The sequence below is a fragment of the Ursus arctos genome, unplaced genomic scaffold (assembly GCF_023065955.2).
Source record: "Ursus arctos isolate Adak ecotype North America unplaced genomic scaffold, UrsArc2.0 scaffold_1, whole genome shotgun sequence".
Lineage (NCBI taxonomy): Eukaryota > Metazoa > Chordata > Mammalia > Carnivora > Ursidae > Ursus > Ursus arctos.
The window spans coordinates 86,721,660-86,735,514 of NW_026622763.1; the positions used below are offsets into that span (position 1 = coordinate 86,721,660).

The window sequence follows — 13,855 nt, forward strand, 5'->3', positions numbered from 1 at the left end:
AGGAGGAAACAAACTCCAAATCCCAGGCTAACCTCCATGTGTGTCTCTCTTCTCTTAGATCTTGACTCCATTATTCTTCGCTACATGGTTAAATTCTCTGATGCTTTCAAATACATTTCCTAAAAAAAATATTTTTACCATATTTAGTTGCTTTCAGCAGGAGGCTCGTTCCATATAACCTTGTTCGTCATTACTGAAACTCTTTTCTGCTTTTAGGAGAAATATTTATAAGCTTAAATTTTTATGTTTATATACAGAATATACTACCTATCAGATAATTTAAAATGGAATATTTTTGTTGAGAAATGTGATGTAATTTCTTAGATCATATTTTTGCCCAGAAATTTCAGTGCCTCCAGTGTCTGTAAAAGCTAATTATTTTATCTTTTCTTCCTGTTTCTTCATGGTCTTCTGCCATTAGCTTCCCAGCCTCTCCATTCTTGACCTCCTTCTACCTTCCATTTATGTTTCCCCCTACATTTGGGTTTCTCATTCCTGTACTCTGTCTCTAAAAATACCTGCAGAACTAGGTTTTGATTTTTCCAAGAGCACAAATTCTATTTTAGATTAATGCATATTGTTTGCTACCATCTTATTCAAATAGTTTTTTCTATCTATAAGACTGTAATTCCCTTGAGCTTGAAATTAATAAGTCTATATCCCTAAAACAAGCCTAATCATCATGTCAGGATAGATCCATACCTGGAACCCTCTTCCTTCCTAGCTGTCTCACTATGCTGAAAATCATCTGGCTGTAGATAAGTGTGTTTCACACTTGTGTGTGCCTGCTAATGTTGCAGGGATACTCAAACAGGAATGAAATAACCTTTGGCAAAGTGATTAAGGTCATATTGACCAGAAGACAAAGGTTTGAAATCATTAAAACACAGATTATCTTGAATTATTGCTACCTAATCTTTGACTTTGTTGCGAATGCATAGTAAATTTGGCCTATGTTTGTATTGCTGGAAGTCAAAAGATAGAAGTTATGTCAGAATCTCTGAAAGGTATTACTAAAATATAAATGTATAATGGCTTTAAAAATCATATTAATGTGGTGTTACTGTTGGTCACTGTAAATCAGCAGATGCATTTTTTTGGAGTCACTAAATCTTTAAAATTCATTATCATGCCAGGTGCAAAAATGAATCATGTCTGCAGTTAGTCTCATATAGGATTTACCACCTAGTGACTGAATTAGGGAAATAAAATTTCTAGGTAAGTCCGTGCGCAACAATATGAATTATAAAGTTATTTTTATATCATTTCTACCTTCTAGAAATATATTGGCTATGTTTCACGAATGAGATATGAACAATACATCGGCTTTTGAGAAGGCCATTTTTTCACTAAATGGGCATTTATAGAGTGCTGTTATGTGTAAGATTCTATGCTAGAGAGACAGAAGTGAATCATGTGCCATGCTTGTCTTCTGATAACCTCATAGTTGGATGGAAGGACTGTGCAATGACACAATAACAATATTGTCCAATGAGTACGTCTACATTGATAACATGTGCAGCACAAAGAAATGTGTAACGTGACATAGCTGTATATTTAGGGAAGCATAGAAGGTGAAGTTAGAGAGGCAGGCTGGGGTTATCTCCATGGATGACCTTGAACCAAAGGAGTTGCAACTTTACCCTGTGGACAGTAGGGAGTCATTGATGGTAATACATAGATGAATGATATATGATTTTATATGTCTTTTAATAATGCCATTTTGTGTGGGAGTTTCCTTAATTTGAGAGACATGTGAGAGGATGCAGGAGTCTCTTATGGTCAGTGATGGAGACTTATACTAAGAAAGGAACAAGAAAATATGGAAGAAGGAATGAATTTTTAAAATGTGGTTCAACAAATGTTAGAATGATGCCAAATTTCAGGCTTGCAAGTGAAAAGTATTGCCATTAATCCTGACCATGAATTCAAAAGTAAAACTGATTTAAATGAAGGAAGAAAAAATGTTTAGTGCCGGACAGTGAGGCATCTATAGAACATCTAGGTAGAGTTAGATGAAGCTAGCAAACACATTATGGTAAACCTCAGGAATGGACAAAAATGCTACAGGATTAGGTGTGGAATGAGAAAAGAGAAGGGTGGTATGGACTTTGGAGGAACTCAGTGTTTAAAGGGTAGGTCTACATATGTAGCCTTCTGCTGACTAAACTAAATTCAGTGACAGTGCCTGGAGAGGCCAGATAATTTGATGGCTGACATTAGATCATCTGTCATAAATGAGGCTTTGGTAAATGTTGAAAAGGTTTTTAAAATTTTAGATTCTGTTTGTTGTAAAGTGTTGATAGTGAGATCCATAACAAATGAATAAGAGGCAAGGGCATTCTGTGGTGCAGATTTTAATAGATCGACTTGTTAATCCTACACTACACTATCCAATGGCATATCTAAAGAATTGATAGACTTGGGGATGGCTTATGGAATTCCTAGAGTCAAAGGCAGAATTTTGCATCAAACAATACATCCAACTGTGCAGCTAGTATGTGGAATTAATTTCAGCTGGACAGATTATATTCAGCCATTTATAATTGACACCCATAGCCATAAAAGAGCCTCGGTACAATTCCTAGAAATTGACTGGCATCCCATTCTAGGCCTTTCTTAGAAGGTGGATACTAAATAAAACCCGGATTATATGTGAGGGAGATAACTTGTTAGGTGGGGTTATGTATCAGGAGTCTAATAAAGATTAAAAAAAACAAATGAGTACGCCTAATTAATTGATTTGAATTATTTTCTTAATGCCTGGCTTTTGAATGTCTGATCGTGCTCTCCATAGTCACAACTGCAACCTTATTTAAAATTCAGTGATAACAAGGATCATTGAAACATATATTAACAAAAAGAAGATAAATATTGTAGAAGATCATATTAATTGCAAGAACCTTGAGTAACTTAGAATGGAAGTTAGTTATTTTACTGTGGAGCCTCGTAATGTTATAAGCCACCAAACCACAAGCAGATTATCCTTGTAGAAATCCATAGACAGTGAAAAGATAGCTAAGATAATATCACTTTAGGCGCAAGCTTGCATTTATATCTGAACATGTAAAACAAACTGATGCCCATCAGTTGGGGCAGAAGTATTAGACATGCCTCCTTACCTGCTAATGCAAATAACTTTAGCTTTCTACAACAAAATCTTACATTGCCTTTGAGGAATGGAAGCAGATAAAACTAGAGAGATGTCAGTAATTATCCATACCTTCTATCCACAAAACAAATTGGAAAACTCTTGACATTTACTCAGATAAATGCCATCAGTCCAATTGGCGAAAGTATGATTTAGTCATCTATTGAAAACAGAGCCACTATTTTCAGAAGTTGCTCTGTTTATTGACATTTGCATAAAGCATCGTCTAGCACTGTTTCAGTGTCTGGCACTGTCAGAAGTGGCCACTGGTGTCATCATTATGGTGCACTTTTCTTAACCTTCGTGTGCTTTGTGCTACCTGTCTCTCCATTTCTTTCACCTCCCTTTGAATGTTTTTGAATTTGCAGCACTTTTATGTGATTATAACAGTGTTAAACAAAAGTTATAATTTATTGTCTAGGAATATTTTACATGTGATATTATTGATGCTTTTTAGGTATTTGCATTATTGCATAACAAGCTTTATCAAAATGAAAAATTAGATGACAATATTTTTTATTAAATTATAATGATTAATTTAACAACATTAAAGTCAGGATAAGATAGCTAAGCTAAGTGTTGCAATTTCAATTACAAAAATGCATGCTTATTCTTCATTTTGGAAGCCCGCCAACTAGAGAATACATTAGGCAGTGAATGAAACTAGACAAGTCATTCAATTCAGCAATTTCTAGCTGGTCAGATATATCTTCAGGCAAATTTAACCTTTATAAGACTTATTCTTGGTCTGTGCTTCACAGAGATTACACAATTGTTTATTTTAAATGAAAATTATAGTGAAAGGGATATAATCTAAAAGTCATTGAAATTTCCATGTCTATCAATTTTAGTTTACATGAGGCTAAGTGAGGGGAATTATAAGGGGTTAGAAATTCTTCATTCATTTTCAAATAAAACTGTTAGTGGAGAATTGCCTCACTTTACAAACCCAAATAGATTATGTTCTTTACTGGCAAATGTCCAATTCATTAATTTTTGTCATCATTCAATTAACTGCTTATTTTTTTGTGTCAAATAGAATTTAAAATGATGTTATAACTATTTTCTTACAATAGTAAACTGACCTGTTTTAAAACTGTTGGGAAAATAAAAAGCTATATTTTAATAGCTACATATAAGCAATAACTAGATACTGTATGAATGACCTCATGACCTCCTTGAATCAGGCTTGGATTTTGATTAGCATCGTTTTTAGGCTCTTGGGGACTATGGGAGTTACCAGGATGGCTTCCAGAGAAATACAAGGATAAGAACCCAGCTGTGTTTGAAAATGCAGAAATGAATACAAAATAAAATAAACAGCATAAAGACTTAGCTACTATTAATATTCTGATACACTTTCTTCTAGTCCCACTTTATATGTATTGATATATCATACGTACGCTCTCTAAATCACATGGAAACTTTTCTATGTTTATAAATATTCTTTGTGAATACAATTATTAATAACTACATAGTATCATATCACCTGGATGCATGACATTCTGTAGTTCATTTTTATTAGAAGTTAGGTGTTTTAATTGCTTCATTATAATAAATAATGGTTCATAGATACCTTCATATATTTATATAACCTAGCACATTGGTTTGAATATTTTCTTAGAATATATTTTTAGAAAGAGACTTACTGATAGAAGGAATTTGGTAATTTTTAAATTATGTTTGATATATATGGCTAAATTTGAAAGTTTATATCAATTTATATTACTACTTGCAGTATGTAAGAGTAACTGCACCAATGCACTAATCTTATTTAAAAAATATAGTTTACCAATTTGCAAATGAATAACACCTCATTTGTTATTTTAATTAGTATTTAATTTTTAGTGAGACTGATGTTTACTGATTACTTTTTGGGTAACTTGTGTATCCATAATTTCTGTACATTTTTCTTCAAAGGAGTTTAGTTTTTATGATTGATTTTAAAATCTCTTTATATGTAATTATATTACTTTTACACACCAACATTTTTCTTGCATTTTTTTCATTTATTTTAGAAGTTTAAAAAACTGCTTAATCAAATGTAACTGTCTTCTACTTCACAATTTTTTCCTTAATGTTATGCTTAGAAAGGGCTTCCACATTCCCAGATCATATAAATATTTACTTGTATGTCCTTTCTGTGGATTTTATGATTTCTTTTTTGTTTTTTTTAACATTGAAATCTAGTCCATCTGGAGTTAATTTGGGAGCAGGAGAAGATGCAGTGTTCTACATTTTCTTCTCAAATAGTTTAACTAGTTTTCACAACAACTTTTATTGCATAATTCGTATTGAGTCTTTTCTGGAGACTTAGTCATCAAAAATGTAGACTTATACTCAAAGGAAGCCAACAACAGGGGATCTCACCAGAGACAAAGACCTGAATTGAAAACTACTATACTCCTGGGTAGAAGGTCCTAATGCAGAACCTTATTGGCATAGTTAAGATAATGTTCTTAACGGTGTTCTTAATAGATTTAGTTGTGGTATTTTGAGGCCTATACACAGATTAGAAACAGCAGGAAATGGGGATTAAGAAAAGAACAGGAATTAGCATAATTATTATAGTTAGAAGACAGAAAAACTAAAAAGTAGACAAAGTTGTATTACTCAGTGGTAGTGTTTGTAATGATTACCATGTTATTAAAAAGAAAAGATGTTATGATCTTTACACTGTTCTAATTTGATATGGGTCAAAGTAAAGAAGGACTGAGTGATAGCTTTAACATACATTAAAACTATTTTGGTTGATATAGTCACATAGAGTAGAAACTTTAGGGGTGCCTGGGTGACTCAGTTGGTTAGGCATCTGTCTTCGGCTCAGGTTGCAATCCTGGGATTCTGGATTGAACCCTGCATCGGGCTCCCTGCTCAGCAAGTGCACCTACATCTCCCTCTCCCTCTGCCGCTCCCCCTGCTTGTGCTCTCTCTCTGTCAGATAAATTAAAAAAAAAAAAAAGAATTATAAAAAAAAAGAAAAAGAAACTTTAAAGAATAATTAGAAACTTAGGATATTAGATAAAAACATGCTTAAGTACATGTGAAAACAGCATTTTGCAAGTATAATCCTTCTCCCCACAGTCTAAGGCCGCAATAATACAAATATAAAGGTCAAGAAATTGAACAAATCCCTGAGTAAGGAAGGTTTTCCCTGACTCACTTCCATTTTCATACTTAGACTGTGAATGTCAATTACCTCAATGAAGTCTTGCTGATAATGTCAGCTGTCAGTCATTACTAGTTGGTAATGTGTGAAGTTTGTCAGCAGGCATGGAGTACTTGAGTGATAAATGAAATAATGAGGGTACAGAAACCTGAACAAAACTTTTCCATTTCTGGTAAATGCCTCTCCACATGGGGATTTAAAACAAGAAGAGAAAAAAAATACAGTAAAATCTGTTTTAATGTGGTGTTTATTCACTGCAGAGTCTATCTTAAAATATTCATCTTTTACCTTTAAATTTTTAAAAAAATTAATGTAAATGGCTGATGAGTAATCATAATCATTTCCCAACTGTATTTGTCAATGTAAACAGCATTAGCTACTGCAAGAGATAAGATGCAAATCCAAAGCCCTTTCATAACAAAGGTTCATTCTTAACTTGTGGATGGTGTGACTCTGTGGCTTTCCTCCATTCAGTGATGCAGGGATGTGGGCAGCCATCCGTCATCTACACCATCTGTCATCTACATGGCTCTCCAAAGTCATTGTGGCAGGAGAAGAAAAATGGTCAACTACGTCAGGATGTTTAAAGGCTAGGACTGGAAGTGGCTTACATCATTTCTGCTCATATCCTGTTTCAAAACCCAATCACTTTAACTTAATTTAATTGCAAGGGAAGCAGGGAAATGCAGAAGAGCTTTCAATAGTCTCTGCTACACCTATCAAAATTGGTTTATTTAGTCATTTGAATCTAGGTTTTTAACTGTGTCATATCCAGGTAAGTGATTGTTTGAAAATTCTTGGTACAGGGACACTTGGGTGGTTCAATCAGTTGAGCATCAGGCTCTTGATTTCAGTTAAAGTTATGATCTCAGGGTCTTGGGCTCAAGCCCCCTGCTTGGGCTGCTCCCTCAGTGGGGAGTCTGCATGTCCTTCTCCTTCCTCTTCTGCTGCTCCTCTTTCTCTGTCTCTCTCAAATAAATAAATAAAATCTTTTTTAAAAAAGGAAAATACTAAGTACAAATTAAAGAATGTTTCATACGTGTAGGACTAGTTTCCTTATATACATTATTTTATTTGAAAATTTCAGAAAAAAAATACATGCTTATGGTAAAATATTCAAACAGTAAAGAAAGACATAATATTAAAAATAAATGGTTCTCTTCCCTTTGTTCTGATCTCCATTTACATCATCCATTGGTGACCACTGTTAGGTTTCTCTCTCTCTAAAAATGTTTTATACATATATTAGTGCTTACCTATGTAGATCTTTTTTATAAAAAGGGGATGATTTTATTTATATGCTATTGTGTACATTTCTTTTTAAGTTAATAATCTGTCAAAGAGCTAATTCTCTATAAATACATATAAATTTAGAGTGATAGTCAAAATATTTAACAACCATTATAACATGGGCACTGATCAATCAGAATGGATGCTGGATGTAGAAAGGTCCTGGAGGCTCAGGTGTGCTAGCAATTACTTTAATTAGGGCATGATGGTGAAAAAGTTGGGGCAAGGGTTATTACCCAAAGAAGAGGCTAGGGCTGGTGGAAGGAGAGAAGCATGGAGGACATGCTCAGGGTTTCAGTTGTTTCCAAGTGGTATGAATATCTTTCAGTATTTTAATTATCAGCAAGGCCATACTGGTGCACTAGGGTTATATCAGTCCATGGAACATCTATATTAAATAATATCCTGCTTTATATCTCCGAATAAAGTATATTTTTATTTCTTTAGACTTAATACTTTTCTTATTACTGTTCTATTAGGTATTTTATATCTTGTTGCTAGATTTAATGGGATATTTTTCTAGTGTATCTTCTGTTCATTCATTCATTGCATATATGAAGTTTACTAAATTTTATAATTTGTACAACTTTTGTAGTAATATGGCCTCATTACAGTTCCTTTTCCCTTTTGGCTTCATACACATTATCTATCTACCTACCTATCTTTATCTATCACCATCATCTATCAGTACAATGACAGTATCTGCAATTAATGAAATTAATTGCATATCTACTTCATTCCAATAGATTTATTGCTTAATTTTTCACTTTAGGATCTTCTACATATTTCTACTCTAGCTTTTCTCAATAATGCAGTTTTTCATTTATGTTGTTCCTTCGCGAGACTGTGAGTCCTTCAATGGAAGGAGTGTATTCCACTTGTGTTTTTGGTCTGGTAACTAACATACCAGCTACAGATACAGAATAAACATTCAAATGTTGAGTCAGTAATCTTGAACTTCAGGTTCAAAATTGGTCTGGGTGTTAGATCAATGGTAAGCAAAGAACAAGATAGAGAAGCAGACATGAGTTGAATGGCATAGATACAGAGCCTGGAAGATGCCTGGGTACCTAAGATACTCCTGTGGAAGGAGGCCAAGTAGATAGTTTGGCTTTCTAATCAGGATAGATTCAGGCGATGCCTAACTGATACATCACTGAAATAGCAAGAGATTACCCATCAGGTTTTTCATCCTTTGAATATAAGCAGGGAGACAATATTTGATTCCTACTGGCTGGCCAGTGAAGCAAGAGTGCCTTTTATTATTGATCCTGGGACAAACAGAGATAATCAACAGTTAACTAGATATGGGACTGGGATTCTGACAGGTGGGATCATACTAAAATCTGCCTTAATATCCCAGGAGAATATTAAACCTGAAATTTGAGTTGGATAAAATATTTTATAATGAATAGAATATAATTCATAATGAATTTATTAACTGGTTGAAATTAACATATACCACCAATTGAAGCAATAATAAAAATATCCACAGAAATAGCTAATGATTATTAAGGATTTATTAGATGCCAAGCATGTGATTATCACCTTATAGAGATTATCTCACTTTATCCCCACAGCAGCCTATTAATCAGGTGTGATTTTTGGTTGTATTTTACAGATGGGAAAATGCATCCTAAAAAGTTCATTAACTAGCTTGACTAAATTCACATACTAGTACGTGGCAGATCTCAGTCCTTAGGGAAAGCCAGGATAATTCAGTCCTGACTTTTTTTTTTTAAGATTTTATTTATTTATTTGACTGAGAGAGATAACCAGCGAGAGAGGGAACACAGCAGGGGAGTGGGAGAGGAAGAAGCAGGCTCCCAGTGGAGCATGGAGCCCGATGTGGGGCTCGAACGCAGGACCCTGGGATCACGCCCTGAGCTGAAGGCCGATGCTTAACGACTGAGCCAACCAGGTGCCCCTCAGTCCTGACTTTTATTTCACATGCAGAACTTTTAAAATAAATACCAACGTCAGAGCCTTACCCTGGGAAATTATTACTTAATTGGGCTGGGTTGGGATCCAGTAATATTGGTACTTTTAAAGAAGCTGCCTGATGATTTCAACTGGTAGGCAGAGTAAAGAACCACTGACCTATCAAAGCATATTATTGAGAGCTTAGTTTTGCCCTCCAGTTGTACCTTGTCAATACAGAGAAATGATAATGGTATGTAGCTTGAAAGAATAGTTTTAAAATTTATTTTACTCCCTCGATTGCCTATGCACAGTCCTTATTTATGTATGCTGCATTTGCCTCACTGATCCTGCCTGCCCATTTATTTGCTTTTGTTTCCTGGAACATTTCAGTATACATGCTCGGCAATGGAAGGGGTCTTACATTTTGCCTCTGCAAGTGCATTTATGTTTAGATGGGATTGCTGTTTTTAGGCCTTTGCTGCTCTTATAAATCTTCCTTTAAATAGTTGTTCAGTTATTATTATATTTTCCTATATTCTTCTCAGCTACACCAAAGAGGCTGTAGCTGATTTGGTTTTATTAAGCTTGGTTGATTAGATTTTATTAAATGTCTCATTGTTTTAGTTTTATATGATGATTGGTTTAATAGTGCTTGTAAAAATTGCTGTGGAAAATAAGTTTATGGTTCTAGATTTTTCCCTGTAGTCAAAAAATTATATAAGACTGGATTCTGATTCACCTTGCTACATTTTCTGGCATAATAGTTTACCCTCTTTCCGTTTCCAACCCAAGCAACGTTATTAAAATGAATTAGCACAATGATAGTAAAATGGACAAAAGGCTTAAACATATGGTTCAGAAAAGATGAAGTAAAAAAAGAAAAAAGAAACACAAAAATTAAACCTAATCAATTAATTTAAGAAATGTCAGTATTATACCATTTTTATATGAATTAGCAACAATTTTCCCTAAGACATTTTACCCTATAGATATAATATAATTTATATGTTTATCATTTTTATTGTCTATGGTGTCCTCATGCTAGAATGCAATCTCCATAAGGAAGGGAATTTTGTCTATTTTGTTCAAAAACATAAGAGCTAAAACCAGTGCCTGTCATGATATAGACCCTCAATGATAAGTATTAGTCAAAGAAATAGTTTACTGAATGTATTATTTTATTTTAGTTATTTTTTTTGTTTCAAGTTTTTATTTAAATTCTAGTTAGTTAACATATAGTATAATATGAGTTTCAGGAGTAGGATTTAGTGATTCATCACTTAAATACAACACCCAGTGCTCATCATCACAAGTGCCCTCCTTAATACCCATCACCCATTTAACCCATTCCTGAATGTATTATTTTAGATGTAAGTGTGTATATGTATGTGTGTATAGCATTAACAAAGTTGTGGTGAATTGCACACAGTATTATATGACAGGCAGTATACAAATTCATATAACATTTCCAAAGAGCAATCTATGAAGAATAATCATGCTTTTTTGTTAAGTATTTTATTCAAATTATTTATTTACACTTTTAGAATTGTGCTTTAAGGATTTAGTCAGTGAAGTGCAGATTTATAGACAGAAAAGTCTGTTCATAGCATGATAATCATAAGGAAAACAAAAATAACTTAATATTAAATAAAATATGGCATTTATTCTTTCAAAATAGACTAAATAGAGTGAAAATGTAGTGGTAAAATGTTAAATGAAAAATGGAGGGTGGATACTTGAATATGGTCTCAATTTTATAAAAATGAAGGGACATACTATTACATCAAAGTGCTAAGTAATTATATCTGTGTGGTGAAAATAAGATTTCTTTTAATTTTTTTCTTTGTGGTATATGGAATGCATGATATTTCTATATGAATATGTATTACTTTGTTAATCAGAAAAATACTTCATTCATAAAAATTGGTTTTATCATTTTCCAACTCTAATATAACTTCCATAAGGGCAAGACTTTTTATCTGCTTTGTTCATTGGTGGATTCCCCATGCCTAGAATAATGTTTGGGGTAAAGTAGCACTTATAAATATTTTTTGAATAAATGAATGAGTATATTCAATAAATGAATGAGGGAGTACCTCCCTCTTTAAAGGCAGTTTTAAAGCATTAATTATAAGTGGATCGATTACTTCCTTCTTTTGTAGAGTTGAGCACTTCATCCATCAATTATTAAGTGTTAATTAAGTTCCTGTTTATAGCATATTTTCCTTCTCCTGCTACTTTCTCATGGACTAAGAATGCTCTTTGATCTCCAGTTACAATTGCTTGGCAGGTGTAGATTCTCCTGTATGTCAGATTTAAAATAATTGTGACAGAAATATTTTACCTTTAGTAATGCCTTTAAATTAGCCTTGTGTCTTCAGGTTTAAGAAGAAAACCATAATTAATCCAATAACTTATGTTATTATTCTGTTTCCCAATGAAACAGAATTTTGGCTCACCATTTATAGAGGACAAAAGGAGTATAAGAATAATCACAGATTTTGCTGACATTCCTGTTGGGTATAGAAACTTATTGAAAACGGACAATTGACCAATATTATAAGACAACACTATATTGTACTTCCTTGTAATTTAATAGGGGATGTTTTAAAATAATTTTTCCATGTAGTATGCAGTTTAGACTTATGCAAATAGATATGTGCCTTATTTAACATTTTATCTTTTTGGCATGCTTTCTCAAAACTAAAATAGGAAATGAAAGACTTAAGGTAACTCCTGAGGGAATATAATAGTAATGTTTATGTTTTAATTTAATATTAAATAAGTTGGTATCAATGTGTACAGCAATATGGCTATTTTACACATAGCTCTTGCTTTTACTTTTTCTTCTAGGATTCAGAATTTCCCACAAATATGCAACGAAATCCAAACCTGTATTTATGTAAAGAAAATATTGGTCCAGCAAAATTTGACTACAAGCTGAATAACATTTTTAGACTTCATGAACTTCCAGTGAGCTGGTAGGATTCTTGATATGTTTTATTAATGCCTTTGAGATTTTATTGTCATGTCTAAATTGTGTTGCACTTACAGCCATTCATGGTTGAGGTGGTTTGCTCTTAGCCTATTTCTAAATTGCTACTCCTAACAGCAAAAGAATCTGCTTATAGCTGCTGCAAGAATCTTAAAACTAATTGGTTTAGGCACTTGGTGGCAGTACAGACTAAGTGCACTATTGTGCATATTTATTGTAGAGGTTGTAGTTTAGACTTAAAATAAAGCACAGATCGTTTCTAGAGAGGTTTGTAGGATTTCTTTTAAAGATGGGATTTCAGCAACTATGCATTTCATTTGCTTACTTTACTTAAAATTTTACCAATGTATATTTTTTCATTAACAAATCATTTATTTTGTTTGTTTTGAGAACTATAGTTTCATGAACCATAATCACATCAGTTTAAAGACAAAACCTATTACTTGATATTTATTAAAATGCATTATTTTATAAATCTGCATATTTGTATTCATAGGAAACTTATTTTAAGTCTTATAAACTTTTACTAGTATTCAGTTTTCAAGAAAAATATTAATATAGACAGTCTGTATGTGTATATATATGTACACATATATGTGTATATATGTGTATATATATATGTTCTGTGGTATAGTAAAATTTTAGTATGTAGCTTTTATATATGATCATGGATATATCATTTTGGTAAGTTTAGGTAAGTAATATTATTTTCTTACATTTTTTCATATATTCCCAAGTTTATGTCATCGATCTTCAAGAAATTTTAGAGTTGTAAATAATATGTGGCAAACAGTGCAGTTGCTCCTATTGTATTTAACGAGGACAAATGTCTCAGAACAAAATGTTAACCAACTCTAATAATTTACATACATTAACCCGTGGTATTTTTTTTTCTTTTGCAAAGCTTTCTCTGCTCCCAATGACTGGGTGTGTTATTTATTTTCTAAATCCTATGTGTTTGATTATTTCCATGTAGCAATAATATTTATTGTCTATGGAGTGTTCCTTAAGAGTACAGCAGATATGATCTTATCTGCCCGGATCAAAACCAGTAAGTTAACGAATTGAAAGGGTCTGTTAGTAAAGGAAACCATAAAAATGACGCATTCATACCTTAAGTATTCTACTTTGACTTAAAACTGTGCATTTGCCTTCCCATGCCAGTCTTTTGATGTAAGGCCATGGCTTTTTCTTTGATTAAGTGACTGTTGATTGGAATTCTACACCATATTTCTTGCATAAGCTATACCACTAATGTATCATTTACAGTTTCAATTTTGTGATTTCCTTAATCTGGAACAAGAATTTAAGACACTGCGAAGATGAT

At 33.0% G+C, this 13,855-nt stretch overlaps 1 protein-coding gene across 6 annotated transcripts in view; it reads left to right on the plus strand.

The window, feature by feature from the left end:
- Positions 1 to 13,855, plus strand: part of SPAG16 (sperm associated antigen 16) — a 913,718-nt gene that overhangs the window by 121,498 nt on the left and 778,365 nt on the right. For all 6 annotated transcript variants that reach the window (XM_026492020.4, XM_057304555.1, XM_044381193.3 and 3 more), the window contains one exon: positions 12,387 to 12,514. In XM_026492020.4, coding sequence (XP_026347805.1) covers positions 12,387 to 12,514 — 128 coding nt within the window. The remainder of the gene's footprint in view (positions 1 to 12,386; positions 12,515 to 13,855) is intronic.